The 27,516-nt window shown below is 43.7% G+C and overlaps 1 protein-coding gene across 5 annotated transcripts in view; it reads left to right on the top strand.

The window, feature by feature from the left end:
- Window positions 1-17,404, top strand: part of FAP (fibroblast activation protein alpha) — a 56,493-nt gene extending 39,089 nt beyond the window's left edge. For all 5 annotated transcript variants that reach the window (XM_083493799.1, XM_083493801.1, XM_083493800.1 and 2 more), the window contains 9 exons: window positions 1,423-1,521; window positions 2,689-2,758; window positions 3,527-3,721; window positions 7,773-7,827; window positions 11,964-12,063; window positions 14,650-14,714; window positions 15,550-15,622; window positions 15,802-15,875; window positions 17,047-17,404. In XM_083493799.1, the coding sequence (XP_083349925.1) occupies window positions 1,423-1,521; window positions 2,689-2,758; window positions 3,527-3,721; window positions 7,773-7,827; window positions 11,964-12,063; window positions 14,650-14,714; window positions 15,550-15,622; window positions 15,802-15,875; window positions 17,047-17,145 (830 nt within the window). In that variant the 3' untranslated portion in view covers window positions 17,146-17,404. The remainder of the gene's footprint in view (window positions 1-1,422; window positions 1,522-2,688; window positions 2,759-3,526; window positions 3,722-7,772; window positions 7,828-11,963; window positions 12,064-14,649; window positions 14,715-15,549; window positions 15,623-15,801; window positions 15,876-17,046) is intronic.
- The last annotated feature ends 10,112 nt before the right edge of the window (window positions 17,405-27,516 follow it).

The raw sequence follows: 27,516 nt of genomic DNA, 5'->3' as shown, positions 1-27,516 counted from the left end.
ATATTTGTCGCCAACATGCTGTATGAGTTGCACTGCCGTTATAAGCATTGCCCTGCCTGCAAAACTAAGTCAGTTGTTAAGTTTTCTGGTATTTCCTGTTCATGATCACGCTGGAAATCTTCTGGTATTTCATGACCAGGAAGTGGTTTCCCTAAGTGCTGGGTAAGGGGGAGAGTTTTGCTGTCAATGTAATCTAGCTGTAACTGTTTTGCTATGTATGTGCTAGCACTGTCTGGTGTTATCTTAGGTCATACATCTGTAGCATAGGGCAATCTAAAATTATATACAGATCCTTTGTCCTGGGGAGTGAGCTCCTTTAACTAATCAATTGATGGAACACATTAAACACTTCAGGTACTTAATCCTATCACTTCATTACTTAATAGATTTTTGAACGTTTTCTTTCAAAGACTACCACTCCTGTCTCCCAGCTCTTCTACATAATGCATCTCTTTCCTGCTCAATCCCCAGAGAGCAAGCATAGGCAAGCTCAGCCCTCCAGATGTCTTGGGACTACAACTCCCATCATCCCTGACCGCTGGTCCTGTTAGCTAGGGATCATGGGAGTTGTAGTCCCAAAACATCTGGCGGGCCGAGTTTGCCTATGTCTGCCAGAGAGAGTTTAAAAACACTCTGTCAAGCACTACAACCCAGCAATAAATCTTTGGCGTAAGGTTTGGCCTGTTTGTCCAATATAGATGATGGCCTGTTTGTCCAATATATAACAATGTTAGACGATGAGCAATTAAATAGTCCCGAGATGGTATACCATCTAGCATTGTGTATGCCATCAAATGCCAACAGTGTCCTTCAGCTCTCTATATTGGACAAACAGGCCAAACCTTATGCCAAAGAATAAACGGACATAAATCTGACATCAAGAATCACAAAACAGAGAAACCAGTAGGAGAACACTTCAATCTCCCAGGACATTCTATACAAGATCTCAACGTAGCTGTTTTACTACAAAGGAATTTCAGAAATAGACTGGAAAGAGAAGCTGCTGAATTGCAACTCATTACCAAACTTAAAACCATGGAGAGACCTGGTTTGAACAAAGACATTGGATTCTTATCTCATTATACATGACTAAGCCATTTTTCACCTTCTCACCCCTTGCCTTTTCCTGTAAGACCTATTGCAGTCGTTAAGAGTCGTCAACAGGCTCATCTCAGCTATCTGCCAATCTTCCATTCCCACCACCCTTCTGAGTAATACCCCTCCCCACCTTCTCACTATATAGAAGGATCTGGCAACTTCTGTTTCAGTGTATCTGAAGAAGTGTGCATGCACACGAAAGCTCATACCAAGAACTAACTTAGTTGGTCTTTAAGGTGCTACTGGAAGGAATTTTTTTATGATGATAACAAGCACGCTAACCAATGGCAAATGTATTTTGAATCTAAATTTTCATCTATGTAGAAGTTCGAATTTTGGAAGACAACAGGGATTTGGAATCTTCTCTGCAAAAGATCAGCATGCCTACCACAGATTTTGACAAACTTGAAGTGGATGGTATAAGTAAGTACAATCGACTATGTATCCTCCCCTTTTGATTTTACATTATGAGTGACAAGGGGAAAGTAGTGGCTATGCTAGGTATTTAAAGGCTTCATGTTTGGTAACTGTGGTCCTTTCCAGACTGCCAAGGATTCAAGGATTCAATCACCTACCAGAAATGCAAGTTGGTGCAATTGAAGTGGATTAAAGCATTCTGTCACCCTGACTCAACAAACCCACTTTTTTTCTTTTTTAAAGAGACTTCTTGCAATTGGGAAAGTGATGGGAAATTGCACTGAAAAGTGTGGGATGCAGGAAGATGTATAACCACAGCACAAGCGAAACAGGATGAATGATCTTTGTCATATACTTACCCTGCAAAGAAATCAGAATGAATGTTTAGTAATAAGTAGGCATAGGGCTCGTGCACACATCTGCTTGTGCCCTGACTAGAAAGCATGGGTTCGACCATTTTCTCCCTTGCCCTGCTCCTTCCTAAGAGAAAACCCACTCTTTAGAGATAGATTGGAACAAATGGCAATCTGGGGAAAGCCCAAATTGCTGTTTGTTCCGACTGAGCCTTAAAGAGTGGTTTTATCTAGGGGAAACAGGAAGTGTGGAGAAGCCCATAGTCTAACCCCCAAATAAGCTTTGTGCAGGCAAATCAGGGTAAATGACACATAAGCAGGTCATCTGAAGGAGCCCCATAACTGCGCGGAAATATGGCAGTTTGCCACCTTGAGCAGTGCAGGACGCCTAACGTGACTGGAATGCTGTGCACAGTCCTGATTGCCCCACCCCAAGAATGATATTGTAGGAAACAGTAACCAAAACTATCAAGAGGCTGGAGCGACTCCCCTGTGAAGAAAGGCTACAACAACTGGGCCTTTTTAATTTGGAAAAACAGCAACTGGGGCAGGAAGTGGGCATAGTAGAGGTGTGTAAAATGATGCCTATTGTGGAGAAAGTGGAAACAGAGACGTCTTTTCTCCCTCATAGTACTAGAACTTTAGGGAAAGGTCATGAAAATGCACTAGTGATTCTGGAGAGACCCCACCCCAAACTGCTTCTTCACAAAATGCATACTGTAATTTGTTTGTGGAATTGGCTGTCACAAGATGCGGCGATGGATCTTCAGCATTCTCTATTTGTCATTCTCTCTCTCTCTCTCCCTCCCTCTCTCTTCAGCCTTGTGGTACAAAATGGTGCTCCCTCCACGGTTTGATAAATCCAAGAAGTATCCCCTTCTCATACAGGTGTATGTAAAATTGTGTTTATTTATCCTTGCTTGCTTCCTTTCTTTAACATAACTTTGCTTCATTTGGGTGTCCCTTAACAATTATTGTCAAATACGCTCACGGCTAGTGACCGTAGAGCAGTGAAATAGCTTTAAGTTATAAGATCAGGCCTGGTGAACCTCAGGTCTGAGGGCCACTTTTATCTGGTCCTTGGGACTCTTCTTCCCAAGCTACATCTCTGCCCAAGGCTAAGCCCCTCACCAGCCTTGCTCTGCTTTTGCCTGGTTGGAAGGTGTTTCTGAAATGTGATAATGCCAGTTGTCTGCCTGGATAGAGAATGGGAGGGTGGGAACCTCAGTTGTTTTCCATCCCTTGACTATAGCCTCCTGTATACTCACTTTCCTCCCCTGCTCACACCCTCTGTCACGCATCCCCCAGCAGGTTCCTACAAGGGAATGTGACGATTGCCCAAGCTGACTGGGGCTGATGGGAGCTGGAGTATTCTGGATCATCCCGGGTCCGCCAGCCCTGTGTTAGGCAATGCAATGTGACAAAACACCTTACCTAGTAACAATATATTATGTACCACAATATAGAAACAAAAAGGAAGGCAACGTGCCCAAGCCCTCTCAGGTGTGAACCTGAGCAATACCATTTTGCCTAGGCTCTGTATTTGTTAAAGATTTATTTTTTTGGCCACCATTTCCTCTTGCTTTTTTCTTTAATAAAAAGGGAGTGTTTTGTAGTCCATTGTGCTGAATTTGAGATTCTGTGAATTTTCGCTGCAGGTACGGAGGACCTTGCAGTCAAAGCGTGAAACACACGTTCGGGGTTAGCTGGACGACCTACCTTGCGAGCAAAGAAGAGATTGTGGTGGCTTTCGTGGATGGAAGGGGGACGGCCTTCCAAGGAGATGAAATGTTATACGCGGTCTATCGGAAACTTGGGGTTTATGAAGTTGACGATCAGATCTCAGCTGTAAGGTAAGGGAAAGAGTGCAGTTCTGCAAACCTACATTGAAAGCCACTAGGTCCTAGGAGTCTACGAGAAAGGACTGTGTGGCTTCTGTATAGTGCCGATATAGCTCTCGTTGCTAGACAAATGTGGCATCTTAAATACTAGCTGCATACAGACCAGCATCCTATTCTCGCAATGGCCAACTAGATACCCATGGGAAGCCCACAGGCAGAATTTGAGAGCAACAACATTCTCCCCACCTGCGCTTCCTAGCAACTGATGTTCACTGGTGTACAGCAGTGGAGGTAGCGCATAGGAGCTGAAAGTAATAGATTCTCCAGGAATAAGTAGCTCTATTCTCCATGAATTTGTCTGAATTTTCTTAATTATCATGCTAGTTCAAATTTCATTCTCTTCTGGGAACGTTACAAAGAACACTTTGAGTTTAGATATACTAACAAACATCAGGGTGTTCTTTTCATGCATGAGGTACTTGGTCACTTGTTTGCGGATGCAGCAATGTTTTTTGCTTGTTCCCACACTCATCATCCGTTATCACGAGCAAATAATCCCATTTTGGCAAAATGAGCATTCCTTGATGAAAGAGGTTGCTTCTGGACCCAGCTTTCCCACTGAAGCCTAGAAGCAGCTGTGACTGTTACAGTAGTCATTCCTGGATTGGGAGAGCTTGACCAATGTAGTTCAGGCATTGGTGACTTCAATAATGATTTCCTGCAATGCACTGTATGTGGGGCTTCTGTTGCACTTGACCCAGAAACAGCAGTTAGGGCAGAATGCTGCAGCACTGATGCTGACAGGAGACCCTATTAGCATATAACAGCTCAACTCAGAGATTTTCACTGTTTGCCAGTTTGTTACTGGGCCAAGTTCAAGGTTTTACCATTGGTATATAAAGCCCTTAATGGTTTGGGACAAGTTTACTTGCAATATTACCTTACGCCATATGCGTCCATTCGACCACTTCAGTCTGCGGAAGTGGCCCTGCTACAGGGTGCCACGTATTACTAATTCTGCAGTTGAAACAAATCAGTCTTTTACACCTTGGAACTCCCTGGCTGTTGATATCAGGTAGGCACCTTTATTCTGCTCTTTTCGTTGCCCACCTAGACGTGTAGTAATTGCATCTGTTTTAGCTTATTATTGATCTTAATTGTTTATCAGTTTTTGAATGTTTTAACTGTCTTTTATTAACCATTTAATGTTATGTCTTATTTTATTGGTGAACCTCTTTGAATTTTTTATTTTATTTTTTACAATCCGTTGGTAAAGGGGCTTTGGAAATGATGTAGGGTTGCTTCTGAATGGCAGAGTTGGAAATAGATAGAACCCATGAACTCTGGTCTCCAACACCTGTCATCTATGTACCTGATAACATGCCTATCTAAACAGGTTTTATCTCTTCTGTCCTCTTTCTGCTTATTGACTCTTCCATTTCCTCTTCGTATCAAGAATCATGTTGCTCTAACCTCACTTTAAAAAAACAACCAGCAACAAAGATTGACACAGATGAGACGTTACATTATTTTGAGCCCCACAGCCATCACTTACTTGCTTTTCTATTGCACAGCGCAAGAACGCCTTGTTTTATAGTAACCATAAAACTTATGAATTGGCTTTAATTGCTCTAAAGTGTTCAGAGACAACAGAGGATGTGGTGGGTGCCCATCCAACTAGGTTAAAGTAAAACCAAGCGGCTCTTCTGTTCGTTCGTTCATTCATTTAATTCGGGAAATTTATAGACAACTAAACATTAACAGATATCATAATGGTGTGCAACATTAAAAATGCAAGAGAGACTGGAAACATTTTTTCCCCAAAAAAAGAAAAAGCAGAGTGCCCACATCTGTTGGCAGTCTGCTGTAAAAAGTTTGTGTGTGTGTGTGGAAATAGCTCAACTTGCTGCAAAATAAAAATAAAAGGAAAAATATATCTGAAACCATGCATTCAATTGACTTTGGTTGTTGGGGCCCAGTGTGCATTCAGTGTGCTTTGCACTAGAATGGTGGCAGCTTTTCAGCTCCAAATCTGCAACTGCAAAGGCCAAGAACTCCAACGGAGAACGCTGTGGCGAGAGAAATTTGCTGAGTCTCTCCTCCCGGTCTGAATTGCCCACTTGCTCTGTGGGCGCCCCTCCTCAGGGAGGTTGATGAGGTTCGTGGTGCAAAAACGGCCTTGTTTGTTTTTCTTTGAAATTTGACTTCCTCAAGTTTTTATTTTGTAATAATAATTTAAAACAGCAAGCCGCAGACTGGGGAATAATAAACAGCTGCTTGACCTACTTGTTTCTGCCGTTCTGTCATTTCCTCTTCTTCTTTAACCACTTGCCCTCTCAAAGCATGTATTTAGCTATTTATTTATTTTTTTACATTTTTCATGGAACTGGCTGCTGCTTTAAGAGAACGTGTCAAATCAGCCCCCTTTGGCACCTCCCCACAACTCCATTTAGATATAGCGCACTGCACCGTGCTCTTAGGAATGCAATCTGTGGTCATTTTGGTTCTCTTCAAGCTCAAAAACTACAGACGAAATCACTAGGACTCAAAAGCAATAGCAAAGGCTATTGAGGAAAATAACAATACAATATGTTGCAATGTTGATACATAAAAGCACATGTGGAATAAGCTCGTATTGTAGCCAAAAGTAGACTGACAATACAGAATTACCCTCTGAGGTGGAATCTGGAATAAATGTATTGTAGAGTTGTTGACTAGTTCTCTGGATTGTTTTTGTTGTTTTGTCAAAACCAATTTAGAAATGGAGACATTCTTGTGGTTGGCAGCTGAAGAAAAACCCCTTAGATTATCTGATGTAAATAATCCCAAGTAATTTAGCCAGCAAAACTCTCCAAAATATAGTTTATTGGTTCTCCAGAAGCTGTAATGCAAAATACTGTAATTTGCTTTAAGTTGCCAGCTATCTTCCCTGTCTGAGCTCTCTTTAAGTAGCTTTCAGCCTGCATTTATGTTCCTCATTCTTTTAGCTAGAGAGCTGCAAATATACACAATGCTTCCCCCTTGTTCATTACTAAGTTACTCAGAGGAAAAGTTTTAGTCTTGTGCAAATCAGCTGTGTAGGTTTGCTGGGAGAGACTAAGTTGCCTAAAGCCATTCATAATAGATAAGTCAGGTTTTCAACTTGGGATTCTCCTCACGGCAGCCACTGTCCTGCACTGGAAAATACCAGAGCAAAAGGGTTTTGAGCATGTCCTAAGATGGGTGGATATTTGGGGTCTGTTTATTACAAGGGTGGGCAACATGGAGTCTTTCTCTTAATTTCATGTGTGTGGCTAGGAGGTGAAAAGAGAGGTGACAAAAAGAGAGGAAAGTGAGTGGCAGAAAGAGAGGACTTTTCATGAAGACTCTAAAAAACAATAATAACCACAAACTCATGTCGAAATATCAAGCTATTTAGAGCTTTATAGGTTATAACTACTGATTCGAATTATTAATGGTAGAAGGCTTGATTGATTTTGAACCAGGCTTTGGCTATGCTTTGATAATTTGCCTGTTAAATTACCATCATCACAGTACCTTGCTCTTCATGAAAACTGAGTCAGTATTTGAAATTGAGTACACCAAGTATTTTATAGCATAATATCCTTGCAAGCGTATGCGACAAGAGGGGTAGATCAGTTCTAAGATAACCAGGGTTCCTCATCACATCCAAACATAGCGAGCCACAGTTTGATCCTGGCTTGTATGAATTCAAGATGCAACGGGGGAATTCTGGTTAGTTTAAATTAAAACCAGAAGCTTTCAATCTCCTCCTCCTGTAGCACAGCAGAAGAAGACAGGGAAGAGTACTGAGCCTCCCCATAATTCCCTAAACTATTGTTTCATGTTACTATCCAAAGTGTCCCATTGTGTGCAGCACTGCCAGTTTCGAACCCCAGTTTAAATCACAGAGCGTATGAACTCATTAGAGCAATAACCATAATCTTCTGCTGCGTAACAACAACAACAAATCTTAATGGAACCCCAAAATATTCAAAAACAAAAGCTATTTTATCACCTTTGTTTTTTGAACTAACGAAACATTTTCCCCCCTTTTGAACAGAAAGTTTATAGACATGGGATTTATTGACGAAAAAAGGATAGCCATATGGGGATGGGTATGTATACTTTTTTTTAAAAAAAGCTTGTTTAACCTTGTTCTGCTTACAGCTCCTTTTGTAAATGCCTTGGTGAAGCACATGGAGGTTTCTTATGCATGGCCCCCCCTTTGTTCATCCTTCTCCATGGGACATCAAGACTGTTGCATGTCTGTAATATATTCTAGATTTAATCACCACCCCAGCTGCGTCAACACTCTCCTTCCTCTGGGCTTGATTCTTTATGAGATTCTGAGATAATGCTGAACCATAGCTTAGCATTATGAGAATGAGCATAGATGAGGTTTGTGATCACATGCTTTCCCTTCCTCCTCTGGTGTGGCTGACAGCTTTGAAAGCTTTTTGCTTCCATTTTAGACATCATGATGGCCAAACCTGGGCAAACTGTAATCTAATTGTGCTTCGTGCATCTAAACATATCGTCTCTTAAGAACAAGGACTTCTGCTGCTTGAGCAATGGAACTTCATCTCTCTCTCCCTCTCCCCCTGCACATCTGTTCCAGGGGGTTGGAGGGGAAACCCAAAACAGAATAGGTCCGAGTGGTTTTCTGTTTCCCCTGCCACTTTCCCTGGGAAAACCTACTCTTTAGCTCTGAATCGGAACAAACGTCAATCTGCAGAGAACCCGATTGTCACTTGCTCTGATTCAGCAGTGAAGATTGGGTTTTCCAGGGGGAAAGTGATGGAACAAGCACAAGTCTGGATGAGCCTATTATGATTTAATGGCAGTTTGTTAAACCTAGGATGAACAGCTCCCCATCAGGATCCAATACAGAGCCTGCAGACTTAAGTCAGTTGCTAGCCAACAATTAATTTCGAGTGTCCGATGATTTCCATTTTGTTAACGTTACTTAGTCTCTGATTATCTCTCAAGAAGTGTTACGGTCTCACTCTCTTCAGCTTTGCTCTTGTGCCAGGAAAAATTATCTTAGGTCTGTCACTGCTTGTTTATCTTGTTTTCCTTCCTTGGCCTGGATTTCCATAGGAGCAGCTTGCCCAGAAGCACAATACAGGACAGAGTAAACTTGCTGGTATTAGAGGTCAAACTATTTTATTTTATTGTTTTGATGCCGAGTGCTTATATTAACAAACTTTAATTTATTTCATTTATTGGGCTGATGGCCAACGTTGACGTAGCTATAGGCGTCCTCTTCTAGCAGGGTGTGATTGAATGATGCTATGGATAAGGTATTCTTGAAGTTGGGCTTAGTATCTGGGAAATAGTGGGTGGGAAATAGTGGGTGGGTGTACATGCTGAGTTTGCTAAGCTCACCCAGTCCCGAGAACATCCAAGGGCAAGTAGCATAAATAACATAGGAAGAACACCCTTCTTTTCCCCAGGAAAATTCACAAAATAATTTGTCTTTTATGACTGACATTGCCATTTGTGTGTCAAAGCTTCTCTCTCTGCCCAGCTCCCCTCCATTTTGCTCTCTCTCGTTTCTTGGCATTTTAGTTTTTCGGCCCATGGGAAGGAATTGTCTTTTAAGTTTTAATTCTTTAGAGCACGCTGATTATCTTTGGGCACTTCAAAAACCGTGGAACATCCTCTAAGGCAAGTTCTTCTCAGGGGATATTCCCATCAGCTGATGGCGCGGTGGTCTAAACCACTGAGCCTCTTGGGCTTGCCAATCACAAGGTCAGAGGCTCAAATCCCCATGACGGGGTGGGCTCCCGTTGCTCTGTCCCAGTTCCTGCCAACCTAGCAGTTCGAAAGCACACCAGTGCAAGTAGATAAATAGGTACCTCTGCGGCGGGAAGGTAAATGGTGTTTCCGTGCATTCTGGCTCACGGTGTTCCGTTGCGCCAGAAGCGGTTTAGTCATACTGGCCGCATGACCTGGAAAGCTGTCTGTGAACAAATGCCGGCTCCCTCAGCCTGAAAGTGAGATGAACGCTGCAACCCCATAGTCACCTTTGACTGGACTTAACCGTCCAGGGGTCCATTACCTTTTTTACCTTTTACCCATCAGCTGAAGGATGGAAGGGAGAAGTGATGCTTACAGATTTCCCCCTTCAGTCCCTTGTGCCCTGCAAAAATAATAATAATAATTCTTACTGGCCTCCATGGTCCCCTTCTTGCTCTTTCCAGATGCTAAGCCCTCTGTCTCTCTGAGTCAATTGGTCCAGCTGTGAACTCATCCTCACCCACTAGTCCCCAGTTATTTGGATATTTTGCCAGGAGGCAGCAGACGTGGGTGACAGCCACCATTCCACCCTAGATGGCAGGCAGCTAAGCATTTCAGCATTGTGGGTGTGATCAAGAAGCAAGGGATTATGTAACTGTGTGGGATGATCAGAGCCTGCTTCATGATGTGTCTTGAATACGGGGCACGAAGGCACTGCACTCTGATGCTCCAAGTCTTTATTTAGCTGCTACACACCAGAGTTCTGTCAGTAGCTCTGTGATTTATTTCCTTTGAGAAGGCACTTGATGAAGATCCATGCGGAATGTTGTCAGTGGGCTGCTCCCTTGTAGCTCCCGCTTGTCCATCCCATTCCTGTGCATGTTTACTCAGGAGTAAGTTCAGTAGGGCTTGCTTCCAAGTGACTGTGCATAGGATTGCAACGTTGCGGGATAATCCTGTGAATGTTTACTTAGAAGTTAGCAAGTCCCACTGTGCACCATGAATCTTATTCCAAAATTTTTTTATTTTTAGATACTACATTTTATGGCCACCCAGTTTTACCGCTTCACAGTGACTTGAAGAGGTATCTAGCCAGTCTATGTGAGTGTAGTTGAAGTCACCCATTACTACAACATTTCCTCTTTTGGGTGCTTCCTTGATTCCCTTCTGCGTCTCAAGGTCTTCCTGAGCATCTTGATCAGGGGGACAATTTCACATCCCCAGTACTAAATTACTCTTGAGGCCCGGCAGGGCTTTTTTCCAGCCAGAACCCACCAGAATTGAGTTCCAGCACCTCTCAGGTGGGCACCATTGCCATTGTAAGAGAACAAGGGAGTTCTCTTATGGTGAGTTACAGCACCACTTTTTCTAGAGAAATAGCACTGGGGCCCAGTATCACCACCCAGTCTATCCAGAGGGTTGGGGACCATTCCAGAAATGTGAAATGCGACACATCAGGAACAAGGAGGGAAGGGAGATTAACATCAGCATTGACTGCCCCGGTAGACCGTGCCACCTGAAGTGGTCGCGTCACCAGGCTTCCTAGGATGGCCACGCCTGAATAAAGATCTAATAACAAATAATAATAATAATTTTATTATTTATAGCCCACCCATCTGACTGGGTTGCCCCAACCACTCTGGGCCGCTTCCAGCACATATAAAAGCATGCTAAGACATAAAACATTAAAAACGTCCCGATACAGGGCTGCCTTCAGATGTCTTCTAAAAGTTGTATAGTTATTTATCCACAAGGAGGGTGCCACTACCAAGAAGACCCTCTGCCTGGTTCCCTGTAGCTTCACTTCTTGCACTGAGGGAACTGCCAGAAGACCTTCGGAGGTGGATCTCAGTGTCAGGGCTGATTGATAGGGGTGGAGATGCTTCTTCAGGTATACAGGGTCGAGGCCACTTAGGGCTTTAAAGGTTAGCACCAAGACTTTGAATTGTGCTTGGAATTGTATCTATGTTGTGATCTTCTGCCTCTGAAGATCCTGCCACCTGAGAAGGCCACCTCATCTGTCTTCATCATGGGCTTGCCCTTGTACATAGATACAGCAGAAAGTTACTTCATTGAATTACTCTAGTGGTGTCCCATCCAAAGAAAACTAAATGCTCTAGAGCTGCTGTGGGGATGATACCACTTGAGGAAATGAGGATTGCTTAATGCCACCTGCCTTGCAGACTCTTTTCCTTACTGCTGCTTTCCCTCCCACTGCTCTTGAGATTAGCAGCATAGCAGAACATCTGGTCACAAAGGACTATATCCCTAGGAATCAAACTCACAAGGAAAGCTACTGCATAAATGGAAAGAAACTGCGCAACCCATTTGCTTGCCCCTGTGCCTGGTAGAGAATTACTCAGACTTATGCTGGAGAATCCTTGGCTTATGTTGCTGCCTCAGCTGCCAAAGCAAATATTCCCTTTGGCTTTCGTGCTTTACCACTTGGATTCTTAGAGAGCTAATACTTCATTTCAAGGTTACTAACTTCCATCCCGTTTCTTCCTAGTCTTACGGTGGCTACGTTGCCTCGCTGGCACTTGGGTCTGGCACTGGAGTGTTTCAGTGCGGGATGGCAGTGGCTCCTGTCTCCAGCTGGGAGTATTATGGTATGGAAACAACTTGTCAACATCACACCTTGAAAGCAGGGCATAGACAATGAATTGTTTTAGCAATGATGTCACTGTGAGGTGCTCTGCCGCTTGCGAAATTTACAAGAACCGCTGGCCTCACTAGGAACAAATTCTTCAAAATACACAGACACACACACCAAGCATGGTTCTCTTTGGCCAAGGTTGCCTTTTGGGGTTACACACACACACACACACACACACACACACACACACACACACACACCAATCCCCAAGGCCGGTTTGCATAGTTCCTGGTTATTACAGCAGTGAATATTGGGGAAATCTGAGAAACTGAGTTGGCAGTTAAGGAATGTGTTTCATTTGGAATAATATTGTTACAAAAATTGTGTGCCATCCTCACTCTCTGCTGAGTGATAGCAAGGGTCCATGTTTTCCTAAGACTGCAACCCAAACCCCACTTACCTGAGGGGGAAGTAAGCCCCACCAAATTCAACAAGGCTAGCTTCTTCTGAGTAGACCTGGTTAGGATTGCACTCTAAAAGGATGGAAAGTAGGGGAAAGTGGGTGCAAGGAGGCTCTTTCAAAGTACAGCAGAGACCATCCTTCACTCAAAGCCAAGTGTGTAATTCTTGGGACCAGATTCAAAGGTTTCCCCCCTCTCCAGCAGCATCTTAGATGTGCAGTGATCCACACATAGGAACCCATTTCCACATGTAACAAAACTGAATTTATAAATAAAAGTTTCTTTGTCATAAAGAAACCAACTTGCAATTTATGCATTTTGTGGAGGATTGTATTAAAATCACTCACCGTAGCCTTCCTGAGTTCTGAATACGAGACAAGGTTTAAGAAGCAGTTAGCTTAATAAATTTTCCTTCCCTTTGCAAAAAAATATTTGCACAGACTGAATTACGTGGTTGTCTGTGGCCCTTTTACAAGGAAAAAAAAGAGTTTGTTTTGGTGGATGTTCATAGCCTTAAGATACCGCCAGCCTAACATTTATGACTACAGCTCCACCAGTCCCCTCCCACGACTGGCCCCGACTACTGCTGATTCTTTCCCCATATTGCAAGGCAGCTATTCCCAGAAGTAAAGCAAAAAACACTCCCTCTGCAAATTCCTTAGGGCCTGGTGCCGCCAAAGTTAAGCACTGTTAAGTTCTTGCGATGCTAAAGGGAGAGATAAGCACATCTGCTCAATTCCTTTCCCAGTGAGATCAGTGGGATTTTCAGAATGTAAACTTCGACTGAATCATGCTTTTAATGTGGACCAGGACTGCACAACATGCAACTATGCTGGGAGTCATGTATTGTGCTTTGCCCTGCATTTTTGCAGCCCCAGACAGCTCATTATTGAGTCCTCAGAAGGCTACTGTACAGGAATTGCGGGCCATTTTATACACTAGTAACAAAACTGTGGAAACTTTTAGGAAAAGTTGTACTGTATTTCTAAGGTTTGATGGCTCATAGCAGTGTTTTTAAGAATAAAATTATATATCATTAGAAAGATACAGTCATACCTCGTGTTACGTTTGCTTCAGGTTGAGCGTTTTCAGGTTGCGTCCCATGGTGACCTGGAAGTACCAGAAAGGGTTACTTCTGGGTTTCGCCACTCGCGCATGCGCAGAGATGCAAAATGACATCACATGCATGCGCAGAAGCAGCAAATCGCAACCCTAGCAGACACGGGTTGTGTTCTGCTCATGTTGCAAACCGAATGGATCTGGTTTGCAACTAGAGGTACCACTGTACTTTCATACAGAATATAGTGCAACAAACTATGTTGAATTATTTTTATTCTGAAGACAGCATATCCATATTTGGTAGTGATGGAATAAGGTGCATAAGAAGAAGAAATGGAGAAGGTTTGCTGCCTAAATGCAATGCAGCTGCCATCTAGTCTGGGACTGATTGACAGCAAAAGGCATGGGGAGAATTTGTGTGATTAATGGTACTCTAAATGGTGAGATGTTATGAAATACCCTTTATCTTCGGTTTTTGGGGTGTATGCCTTCTTTTATTTTGCTATAGCCTTTGATACTATAAAGGTGATTCAACAAACTTTGTTGCATTATATTCTGCATTGGATTGTCTTTCTAATGATATATGACTTTATGGTATTATTCCCAAAAAGACTGATGTTATGAGCCACCAAAGCTCAGAAATACAGATTTTCCAAAAGCTTTCCATGTTTTGCCCACTAATGTATGTCTGGTGACCTGTGTCCAGTGGTTCACGAGTTACAGCAGGGCAAGCGTCAGGTTTTAACATTCTTTGTGGGAAATTAAGAGCAATGTCTTTGAACATTTGCTGACATTTGCTATTCAAGAAGAACGTCAGATGAGCCTGCTGGATCTTGCCAATGGCCCATCTAGTCCAGAAACCTGTTCTCACAGTGGCTGACCAGAGGCCTATGGGAAGCCTGCAAGCTGAACAACACTCTTCCCTTCTGTGGTTTCCAGCAGCTGGTATTCAGAGGTACACAGCTTCCATCCATGGAGGAAGACCATCTTCTCTCTCTAATGGCTACTAGCCATTGACATTCTTGCATATGGACTTTGGTGTGTGTATCCTGTCATCAACATGTCATTATATTTTGCAGCATCCATCTACACGGAGCGCTTTATGGGCCTCCCAACCAAAGAAGACAATCTGGAGCACTACAGAGTAAGAATAACGAAACATTTCCCTCTCTTTCTTCTTCTCCTTTTACCAGTTAACCTCAACTTCCTTCCCTGCCTTTCTTTCCTTGGCTTAGTGGTATGTGTGCCACTTCTACCATCCACTGCTTCCATGATACTTGAGTGTAGATTTGGAGAATTTGGTAGCAGAAGAGAAAGGAGGGAAAGGGGTTGAAAATTGTTTGATGAGAATGGTTTGTTACTTTGTGCACTATTGTCTACTCAAGGTCAGAGTCTGGACCTACTAATTAGAAGTAGGCCTCTTAGCTTCTTAATTTTCCCCCCTCTCTCTCTTCACTGGTCTCAGCTACATTAGTAAAAGAAAAGCATTTTAAATGTGTTATAACATTGTGACACCAGGTGCCACTGTAAAGTTCCATCTTTCACTAATGTGATTTCCCATTATGAGGTTGACAACACGTTTTCCTGAAATGTTTTTTTTTTTTATGTGTCTAGATCCAGCCACTTTCTTTAAATTCCTTTTCTATTCTTTTTCTTCTTCTTTACCTTCAAATTGTAACACACCAAAATGCAATCTCTGGGAAATTAAAAAGGCAAAAGAGAAAAGAGAAAAAAGCAGCATATCTAGCAGAACATCACAGTTGCTACATCAGGTAGAAGAATCATTATGTGAGCCACCAAGACCCTCAGCAATGTTCAAGCTTTCCATGGGGAAGAAAGCTCAGAAGTCACCGGCCTAGTAGGGAATCTGTGGGGCCAAGCCGTTCTTACTGCTGATGGTCGCCACATCATAAAAGGGTTTTATGTTTGGCAACCACTGGGTTGTTCATTTCTGTCTCTCCCCGCCCTCCACTTTGCAGAATTCGACAGTGATGGCAAAAGCAGAGAACTTCCGTGATGTGGAGTACCTTCTCATCCATGGAACAGCAGATGGTGAGGTTTATGAAAAGCTAGTACAGATACCGAGAAATCACTTTGGTTAGGAAACGCTAAGCTTTCTTCTGTGCCCACGATTAGGGTCAGTACTCGCAAGACATTTTATGTTTTTCTTTCCAGCACATCAAACATTTAACCAGTCGTTTTCATCCCCCCCCCCCCCGTTCTCGTTTCAGATAATGTACATTTTCAGAACTCAGCACAGATCTCCAAAGCCTTAGTCAATGCACAAGTGGATTTCCAGGCAATGGTAGATATTATCAAACAATTTAATTATAATGTTGCACTGTTTGATTCCAAGATTAGGTTTATCAGAGACTGGATGTAGTTCAGCAGGAGAGCACATGCTTTGCAGGAACTTCCAAGCTGAGTTTCCAGTTAAAGGATCTCGGGCATTTTTTTAAAAAAATGTATTGAAAACATTAAATAGGCAGAACTCTGAAATCCTTTTAATTGTTTTTCACGTTAAAATGTTGTTGTTTTTTAAAAACAACAACCAAAGAGAGAGAGAATGAACTGCTTCTTCTGAAGCACCATGAAATATCTGAAAGTCACCTTTCCCTGATCTCTAATAAATACGAGTTGTTCTGCTCACTCTGTACATGGTCAGAGGTGCACTATTCAATATTGCTTTTGTGCTCCAAGAATAAAGATGTGTAACTGAAAACAGGTTATATAGGTAATGCTTAGTTAGCTGTAAAAGCTGGGAGACAGTTGGATCCCTGATGGATCTTTGGAACTGCAGCCCTGACCATTTCCTTATATGTAAGTTTAAGCAAATGGGAAGAGGAAAATCACAGTTATTTATTGTGTCCCCAGGGGAGGAGAGCTAGGTTTACGTCTTTGGTTCCTGAAACAGCAGACCTTCCCTGTGCCTCATCACAGGTTGAGACTGCCTTTGAAGCTCTTTTCAAAAGTGTGATTTGCCGTGTAGAATTTGGGGGCAGCAGGGAGGGGAGGGTTGCTGTTCACAGAACTAGTTTCCACTGGTGCTTTAGATCCTGGTACTGTAATTACCGTATTTTTTGCACCATAACACTTACTTTTTTCCTCCTAGAAAGCAAGGGGAAATGTCTGTGCGTGTTATGGAGTGAATGCCTGCGGGTGGCGGGGGGGATCTGCTGCAGTCGTGAGCAGAGGATCCATGGTTCCCCTTCCTTCCCTCCTCCGTGGTTACAAAGCATGGATCCACATGGATCCTCAGGATTTTTGCATTGGGCTACTCCAAACTCACTGTCAGATCACATGTCTGTGGCCACAGCATGAACCACAAAAATCATATATCCACTATTTCGTTTAGAATATTTTTTTTCTTGTTTTCCTCCTCTATAAACTACGTGCGTGTTATGGTCTGGTGCGTGTTATAGAGTGAAAAATACGGTAATTATGGGGTTACAATATGTGTTTCTCTTCCTCTTCAGTGGTATGCTGACCAGGACCATGGGATTCCAGGCCTTTCTCTTAAGCACCTCTACACCCACATGACCCATTTCCTCAAGCAGTGTTTTTCCCTGGCTTAAGGAGAGTCCCTCCTCTCCGTGGGCCTGCACAGCAAGGAGAACGACGCGTGCTTTGCTAGAAAGCAACACGAGCTGCACAGATTAAGCATATTCTGGAAGCAGGATAAGAAAGTGAGAATTAAAGAAGGCTTGGTGTGGACAGTCTCTTGTGGACACATGTGCATTAGCAAATAATATTACAGTTTGCGTCCAGGTACACGTATTTGTTAGGAAACAAATGAACAATAAAATAAAAATAAAAACAAGTGTTTTGAAGGCTGCACATTTTGCTTCTTTTCCTCCTTCAGTCCTCAGGGGTCAGATACATGGATCCATCGTGGAGTAGGGGACAGGGTGCCAACTTGAATAAAATATTGGGGCACGCAAGCCTACACAATCGATCACATGATGCAGTGCACGCACACTATTTGAATGGCAATGCCCATCAACTTTGGGGGTGCAGCCCCATCATATATTTTATTGGAGGGGCTGATGCCCCCTCGGTCCCTATGGTAAGGGAGTATTTCTGAAAGGGACATAGCTCTGTGATAGAGCATCTCAAATTCAATCTCTAGGAGCTCCAGGTGAAATATGGTCTGCCTCAAATCCTGGGGAGCTGCGGCCAGTCAATATTGGCAATTGGACCAATGGACTTACTGGGTTTAGGGCAGCTTGCTTTGTTCCTACAGGAAAAGGTAGCCTAGACTGTGTTCACACTTCTGTTTCCTGTGCACTCACTGCCTTCCTGGAGCTTGGTTTTTTAATATATGCTCACATGATGTTATCCAAAATGCATATGCATCCTGTCCTTTCTTGTGAAATACTACTGTTGGATGTGTTGTTTCTCAAACCAGCTTGACACAAATTGATGGGAGTCCTTAAGCCGTTCCTAATTCATCTCCAGCCAATGAGACGAACACTGTAAAAACATTCCTGCCATTCAATGCCCTCCGGTGTATGCACAAACGGAAACGAATCTGCTGCTAATTAATCTGTGCTGGTGTGAATAGCTCTGGGGGAAGCGCTGTGAAATGCACCGGCAGGAACACATTACTGCTATATATATATTACTGGTATATTAGGTTGATGGGCTAAAAAAGGCCACAACTTTATTGTTTACCGCATGTGAGAGGTATTGGCTTAGGCATTGGATTAACCACAGTGAGTGACTCCAGCCCCTCAGGGAGGGGTGAGTCTATCAAGGGTTAATGGCTGGGAAGCACTGCTGCAGCCACGTTTGAGCGGCAAAACCCCACCCCCAAGCCTCCACCTGGCACGGCAACTGGGATGGCTGGGCAGGGGCCCAAACGGCCCCTGCCAACGCAGGAAACAGCTCCCACTCACAACTCCTCCCTTCTGCAAGGAGGAGAGGCTTTCTCTGGTCCCCTCCTTTTCATGTGGGGAGGACACTGTGTCCCACCCCCCCAGCTTTCCCCTCTCTACAGTCCCAAAGCAGCTCCAACCAGCTCCACGGCTGATGTCTTCCCTTCCTGTTTTCTGAGGATATGTCTGGGGAGTTTGAGGCCTTTGGATCCCCTGATCTAGCCTCAGCACACACACTGTTTGCTGTTGCCCACTCACCCCCCAGCTCCTTTGAAGTCAGATGGAGATCTGTTCTCTTGCTGTCATGACACTCTGTTGGAGGCCATAGGATTGTTCTCCAATGAAATTAAAGGAAGCCCAGGCAGCACAAATGAATCATTGCCATAAGAAATAGCAATCAAGCGATGGATTGTTCAAGGGCAAAGGTGGGCCATGACTCAGTTGCAGAGCATCAATTCCCAGCATCTCCAGGTTGGGCTGGGAGAGAACCTTGCCTAAAACCCTGGAGAGCTATCAGTGTAGACCAGTGGTGGCCAGACTTGGTCCTCCAGCTGTTTTGGGACTACCATCATCCCTAGCTAACAGGACCAGTAGTCAGGGATGGTGGGAACTGTAGTCCCAAAGCTGCTGGAGGGCCGAGTTTGGCCACCATTGGTGTAGACAGTATAGAGCTAGTCTGACTCAGTACAAGGGAGCTTCCTCTGTTCCTAATATGGTAGCTATCCAGATGTTGTTGGATTCCAGCTGCCATCATCCATGATCTTTGGCCAAGCTGGGTGGGGTTAATGGGACCCAGAATCCAACAGCATCTGCAGGGCCCCATGTTGGCTGCCTCCGGTCTACTGAGCTAAAACTGCAGAGGTAGGGAGTTGACTTGCTGTGCTGCTACAGCTATTTTGTTTTGTTTCAGCCCATCTGATTCTCCTGCCATGAGAAGACTTTTCAGACAGCAGACACATCTTTATGTAAATGCCTCTGCCAAGCTGTTTTTGACGATTAAATTAAACTCTGATAGGAACTCTTTTAGAAAATATTAAATTCAGCAAAAGGGTTTTTTGGAAGCGCTGCCAATTAAGAGCGTTAATGAGCTTTTTGTTGGTAATGTAATTAGAATTCAGCTGCTCCAATTGTTAAAGGGTGGGGGAATTATAGCTCAGAGAAAGTTAACATTAAAAAAAAAAGCAAATACAACACAGAAGAGCACTAATTTAAAGAGTGATTATATAGGTTCCGTAAGAAGCCTGGCAGCAATGTCTCTCCCATTAGCACCGTAACTTTGCAAACAGGGGAGGAGCTGGAAGTAACAGAGCCCAAGCCTCTGATCCCTTGAACTGATACAGCTTTTCTAGCCACTATTATGGTGGCAAAAACTTCCTAATGTTTCTTTTAATCCGATCTTCACCTCCCTTGAAATTCCTTGCATGTTTGGTCTAGGCGGGAACCTCTGAATGAAATGTGAGATTTCACATGTGACGAAATCCAACGGCAGTTCCAGTTTGGTGCAGTGAAGTTGCAATAATATACACACAGCACAGTTCTAACCACGTCTGTGCAGAAATAAATCCTATTGAATTAAGTGGGGCTTTCTCCCAGATAAATGAAGGTTTGGGCTGCAGTCTCGGTAGGGAACTAAAGCTAGGCAGCCCATGTGCCCTACTTTAGAGGACAATCCTATATTGCAGGAGCGGGAAAACCTCTGGCAGAGGTCCCAGTTTGGCCCATGAGGCTGTTGTCACAAAACCATGGCCACCTGTCGCACATCAGAAGTCATATGTGACACTACCCGGACACTGAGGTCTAGTGCCGAGGGCCTTCTGGCGGTTCCCTCACTGCGAGAAGCCAAGCTACAGGGAACCAGGCAGAGGGCCTTCTCAGTAGTGGCACCCGCCCTCTGGAATGCCCTCCCACCAGATGTCAAAGAGAACAACTGCTACCAGACTTTTAGATGACATCTGAAGGTGGCCCTGTTTAAGGAAGCTTTTAATGTTTGATGGATTACTGTATTTTAATATTTTGTTGGAAGCTGCCCAGAGTGGCTGAGGAAGCCCAGCCAGATGGGCAGGGTATAAATAAATTATCATCATCATCATCATCATCATCATTATTATTATTATTATTATTATTAGCTGATGGGAAGTAAATGGAAGCTCACTGGGTTGGGGCAATGGGGAACTGAGTTGCGCAGCCGGTCCCCTGCAGAAAACAACATTGCCAGCTGTATGGTTGGGGTTTCCCAAGTGCTGAGCACAGGGCTGACAAAGTCCAAGTTCCTATGTTTCCCAAGTGCCTGGCAACCAGCTGACTGTCGGACACCTCAGAAATGCTGCACAAGGGACTTGGACAGGTGGGCAGGACAATCACCTGATGCCATTATGTCAGCTGAATGACAGGTGGGTTGTCCCTCCCACCTGTCCAAGTCAGGCCGGAAGGAATCTTCTTCCCTGCTCTATTTGAAATAAGTCCAATTTTGCACAGTTGACTGGCTTTAAGAGATAAACAAATCACCGCATTCACATTAAAATAAAGGTTCGCCCATTCATATCGTTCTTTAAAATAAACCAATCATTTCCAACTTCCCTTCTTCCCCTACCCTGGTTCCATTAATTTCCCCACCTATCCCACATATTCTTGTATATTCATTTAACTCCCTTATTCCTTTATTATTCCTTTGTTATGTGTTATGCCGTTGAATTCACCTCAATCCTACTAACATTTTCACAAGTTTACAGTTGTTTTCCAAAGACTCCACAAAAAAATTCTGTTCCTCTTTATATACTTGATCTTCTTCTCCTCTTGTTTTCTTGTTAGACCCGCTAAATCTGCATATTTTGTCATTTTTAATTGCCAGTCCTTCTTATTTGGAACCTCGCTCACTCGCCATTTCTGGGCTAACAAAATCCTAGCTGCTGCAGGGGGAGGGGAATAGATTTTTCTGAGATCTAGGTTCTTCCATCTATACCATTCCCAAAATGTGGTTTTGAATAATGTAACATTGAAAAATATAAATAATTTTTTTAAAAAGAGATAAACAAATCACGAGAACAGAGAAAGAAGAACCTTGATAGCAGGCTAAGCAGACATTAAGGTCACCTGGTTGTAGTCTTCCCAACAATGGCAGGTTGTATTTCTATTTTAAAAATTATGGCAATAATTTCCAAATGTGCATTTATACATAAAAAGCATATGCAATTTCAACACAAATCTATGTCTTCTTTTGGAGGGGTTATGTAAGCAAATGCCCACATAAAACAAGACCGTTGAACACAGTGGCGTTCAAGAAGTTTCACAGAATTGATTCATAGATGCAATGAAATAAATAAATGAAATAATCCTAAGCATGCACAGATTTCTTCGCTGGTGGGCCCTGCAAGAAACTTACCAAGAGGACGTTAGTGCACTGTGTTCCTTTGGGGTCTTCTTTATAGAGATTTAACATTTAACTTAAACAGGCAGATTTGGATCAAGTCTTTTGAGCGGGGGGGGGGGGGAGCTGTGCATGCTGAGCAAATCAAATTCAAAGGCTGCGAGCAGCAGGGGGGGGGGGGAGCTCCAAGCGACTGAGTAAATGAGGCACTGCAGATTTAATAGGCCTCCCAGATTTAACTCATAATAACTGCAATATATTGGTACTGTTGCTTTAAGACCAAATCAGAGAGGCCCTCTAGCAAAAGAGATTTGTGTCTCCGGTTAGAAGAAGGAGTGAGGTCAGATTTGTAATGATTTACACAGGCTGCCAGGGCCAAATTCCTTTAGACCTCCCCCCCCCCCAGGGCAGGAAAAATTAATATGAAACAATTGAGACATCTAGGAATTTAGCGACCTGTAATGTGCAGACGCACCCACAGCCTGCCCTCTAACAAAAAAGCAGCAGCAAAGGAACACTTGTGACCAGAGGTGAAGGAGAAATTCGATTCAGTTCACATTTAATGTCAAATCAATCAAATCCATACTTTTTGAAACAATATGCAAACTGAAACGCTGCTGGCCTTTGAAGTTCACACTCATCTGAATTTTGCAATGCAGGTCTTGTAAACCAACCAATGTTTACAAAATGGATTATATTATTGGCTGGTTTGTTTAATTTGTATACTGTCATACTTCTGTAGAGCTCACGACAGTGCACAACATAAAACATCAGAGGAAAGTGTGCATAAAAATGAAGATACAGCGGTTATGAACTTAATTCATTCCAGAGGTCTGTTCTTAACCCGAAACCGTTCTTAACCTGAGGAGCGCTTTCGCTAATGGGGCCTCCCGCTGCCACCGCCGCATGATTTCCGTTCTCATCCTGGGGCAAAGTTCTCAACCCGAGGTACTACTTCTGCGTTAGCGGAGTTTGTAACCCGAAGCGTTTGTAACCCAAGGTACCATTGTATTAGTGAAAATACATACTAAAATCCACCACGTTAGGGGAAATTGCTTGCACAAACGTGTACCTTAGTGAAAACCACATAGTGAAATGTATTTATCGGGGGGGGCGGCGGCGTACGAAAATGCTGGTAAAATTTCATGAGGATTTTTTAAAATAGCAGTTCAAAAAATTCACAAATTGCTACAAAATGCAAAATGTGCTGAATTTCAATTGGGGAAAAATGAGGAACAGAGAAGCTGGAAATGGATGGATCCTTCCATCCCTATCTGCAGCTCTAAATTGTTTAACTGAAATGTTTGAGCAAGAAAGTCCATGGAGCAAGGAGCTTCTTCATGGAACCGAGTGGGATTTTTTAAGGGAGGAGTCTGAAAGGCAATAAAAACACACCACATTTTGTTCCAACATGAAAGGTTTTCTTTCTTTCCTATTGCTTGCTTGAGGAACACTGATCTCATGATAACAGCCTTTCAGCATCTCCCAACACAAAGCTGTGTGCAGCAAGGTGGTGCCCAGGTTCATGAAACTGCTCCAGGTTTTTAAGCTTGCAATCTTATACACTTGTTGAACTCAGGAAGACTCGCGTCTGAATACTGAGCCTTGGTTTGCCAGAATGATTGACTGTGAAAAGTATCCTCAGCCAGCCAAGATGTTAGTGACTTCATGTTTTGTCATCAAAAGAATCAAATCACATCCATATCCCATTTTATCTTCCTTTTTTCCAGCGTGCCTAACAAGTTTGCAATCAGAGGGTGCAGATGTTTAGTACATTTTGCCTAAGTGCTCTAATCACTTGCAGTTAAATGAGATTATTCCTGTTTTGCCGCTGCTTATTATTTTCCATTAAAACTTTATTTTCTGAAACTACAGTCAGAAGTACTCTCAGGGCGCAAAGTCCTTTGCTTGCGTAAATTGAAAGTAGCCAACTTCAAGCTCTGACTGTGGTGGATTAAAAAAGAAATAGTGTTGCTTGCAGTTAAGCTGCAATCTTATCCATTTGGGGGGGGGGGGTTGCTACAAAACAATTTTTAATGGCCTGCAAAGACACCACCCCACACACTGATTTGGGATGCAGAGGCAAAGAGAGAGGAAATTTAAAGCAGCCACAGGGAGGGAACAGAGCTAAATGTCCCCTCCCTAGTCATCTGATTGATCATGTGATAAACAAATAGAAGGTGTTGAACTCTTCTGTGACAGACAGCAGAGCCAGACCATAGTCGGGTGATGCAGTGCCTCAGAATTCCACCAGAGGGCTGGAGCCTCTCTCTGATTCGCTACCAAGACAGCTAGTCAGAGAGGGGTGGAGCAGCCCTTTGGGAGGGAAAATAAAAGGAGAAGTTTCTGAGAGAACATTCAGATAGTGCTAGGATTTAGTCTGAGAGATAGTTCAGGGAGGGAGTGCTAGTGAGTCAGTTCTGGTCTCTGCGTGACATCCACTCTGAGGAAAATATCTACAGCTAGCCAAAAATATTATCATGACCTTCTAAGTCTAGAACGTGTGAATTCTCTAATGTCATCCATTCCTTCAACCAACAAAGACAAGATGCTTCATAGTATAGTGTCATATCCAGAGTCTCTTAGCTTAGATAGGAAGACAGGTTTTAGTGTCTTGGGAGAGTATTCAGACAGAAGTTAACTGGGCAGCTGAGTTTGAGCCAAGAGAAGTAGATGCTGTGAGAATGCAGTCTACTTGGGTCTCATTCCAGTCAGGAGATGAAAGCTCTTCTAGAAAGAGAAGACTCCCAAACCAGTTATGAGGGTTGTGGTGATCCCCTGTGTCTGTTGTACTATTTGGAGTACCTCAGGAGTGTAGTTGTCAAATGGCTGGGTAACTGACAGAAAGTACCACCTTGGTTAAGAACTGAAGTATTAAGTTGTAACACTTAAGCTATGGTTAGCAGATTTTTTTCAATGAATCCGGGGACACTCCCCCCCCCCCACACTTTTTTTAAGCTGAGTAGCAACAGGGAGTCAGTAGTGGGGATGGTAAGGCAAAAAAAAAACCCCTGGGCCCAAGCACACATGCATATTGTATAAAGGTGCAAAGCCCTTCTTTGGATCTGCCACAATTGGCATACAGTGGTGGGATCCGCTACAGCTTCCCTTTTCAGCTGGAATGAATCACCTGAGGTTGAAGGCTGTGTGGTTCTGCATGTCTATGCTGTGTGCAGTGCTGGATTTATGTATAAGCTAAACAAGCTATAGCTTAGGGCCCCACTCTCTTGGGGGCCCCCCAAAAAATTAAAGGAAAAAAACCTGGATGTACATTTCCAAAATATAAGATAAAAAACAAATAAAACCTGCATACAGCAACAGTGTTTTGTGTTGTGTAGGCTTCTATTTGTTGTGTGCAAATGGCTTTAGATACTGTAATGGGTTAGAGTTACTTGTGCGTAAATTGTCCCCGTTAGGGGGCTTAATTGCCTTTGTTAAACCGTTCTGACTGCACAGCCCATCTCAGCGTGGCTGCCTCAGTCGCTAGCAGAATCTGTCTGTGGGCGTTTCTTAAACTTTTTCCAGCATAAAAGCTGTTTGACTCCCAGTCGTCTCCGCCTTTCATTGCGCGGGAGTCTTCTGCGCAGGGAGGGCATGGGTAGTGGAGGACCAGTGCTTTCCTCACTGACGTCCAGGGAAGAATCCCGGAGCTCTCCCTCCGCTTCCCCCATTTCCCCTCCTTGATCCCTGGTGTTACGCCGATATCCTTCCACCTCTACCAATCTGCGTCTCCCCCTAGTTCTGGTACCTTCTCCTGCAGAATCGGGGAGCCTCTCCTTCGCCTTTCGCTCTGATGGCAGTTCCCTGACAGATACCTATTAGGTCCACAAATTACCATATAGCATATGTTCAACACAAAAAAGGGACAATTTTTTTGTTGGCAAAGGACAGCTGGACATATAAAGGGCCCCATTACCTTCAGTAGCTTAGGGCCTCATCAAACCTAAATCTGGCCCTGGCTGTGTGTGCCTCTATGTTATATTTTAATAACACTAAAAACCTGAAGGCGAAAGAGTGGGTAATAAATAAATAATCCACAAATACCAAAATGTAGCTTGGGAAATAGGCCAGTAAAATAATTCAGATGAGAATCCTGGATGCTAGATGTCCAGTCCTAAGGTAGGGAAGCTAAGGGGTAGCGGCTTGGCTGAAGCCCAGAAAGTTTTTATAGCTGAATGTGCACATTTGAAGCACATTTCCCCCTTCATAGAAAACTGGGCACTCTAGTTTGTTAAACATTGCTTGGAACTGAAACTCTGTGAGGGGTAAACTACAGTGCTTTGAATGTGTATTAAAGGTGCAATGTGTAGCAGCCAAAACCCTCACTTCTACACAACTGTGCCTAGGTACGACCAAGTCTTTTTCTCCTTTGAGTCAGGTCATTTTACTGGATTAAATTTGTGTTGGGTTAAACTTCCACCAGAAATCAGAAGAAGAGATCTCTCGCTCAGAAAAGCTTTATGTGCTCGTCTTTAAGGTGCCATGGGACTCCTTGTGGTTTGTGCCAGATACGTCCTAGTACAAGCAGAAGAAAAGAAATTGGGCGTAGGTATTCCAATCAGCTGAAACAATCCTAGTACAAGCAGAAGAAAAGAAATTGGGCGTAGGTATTCCAATCAGCTGAAACAATCCTTCTGAGTTTTGGTTGCAATCCATTTACGAAAAGGCCGGACAGCCACGTGAAAGACATCGCACAATGTGCGCCACCTGCTGCCTATCTGTGGATCTGCATCGGTTGTGGTGGACTTTCTTATTCTGTTCTTATATGCGCTAGAAGCCTCCCAGAGCGGCTGGGGAAAACCCAGCCAGATGGGCAGGGTATAAATAATAAAATTATTATTATTTACAACCAGGAAGAAGGAAAGTTCTGGAAAGGAAGACACATGCACACCGTCCTACTTGCAAAAGCTAGGCATAGGCTCCCCCGTTTTGAAGCGGATCTTATGTATGCCTCCATCTCCGTTTGGAGGTATCTGGTTATGGAATGCTGCATAAGAATTCTTAGGAACTCGTCAGAAATCCGAGCTGGCCTTCCCATTACGCAGAGTGAGGCTGCCTCCCAGGGTGATGGACGCTGGCAGATGCAGACAAACAGCAGCTCTCCTTCTTGCCTGTTACAATCCCCTGATGCCAGCAACCTCTACAGTGGCCTAGTTTAAGCTTTTCGTTTAGATAAGGGTTTCCCAAACATGGGTCGCTAGCTGTTTTTGGACTACAATTCCCATCATCCCTGACCACTGGCTCTGCTAGCTATGGATGATGGGAGCTGTAGTCCAGAAACCCTGGTTTAGATCAAAGGCAAGTAAGAGGCAACATGCTATACACTCCTAGAATGATGCTTGGCAAGGAGAAAGTGGATAGAGAACTTTTTCCTCCCTCTTTTGTAACGCTGGAACTTGTGGACATCCAACGAAGATGGACATTGGAAGACTCGGTGCAGATTTTTAAAAGTACCTCTTCACAGAGCATAGTCAAACTATGGGATTTGTTCCCCTCCCCCCAAGGAGGCAGAGATGGCCACCGACTTAAAGGTAAAGGGACCCCTGACCATTAGGTCCAGTCGTGACCGACTCTGGGGTGGCGGCACTCATCTCGCTTTATTGGCCAAGGGAGCTGGCGTACAGCTTCCGGTTCATGTGGCCAGCATGACTAAGCCGCTTCTGGCGAACCAGAGCAGCGCACGGAAACGCCGTTTACCTTCCCAC

Source organism: Podarcis liolepis (assembly GCF_965112155.1).
Source record: "Podarcis liolepis genome assembly, chromosome: 1".
Taxonomy (NCBI): domain Eukaryota; kingdom Metazoa; phylum Chordata; class Lepidosauria; order Squamata; family Lacertidae; genus Podarcis; species Podarcis liolepis.
This window is presented reverse-complemented; position numbering and strand designations above follow the sequence as displayed.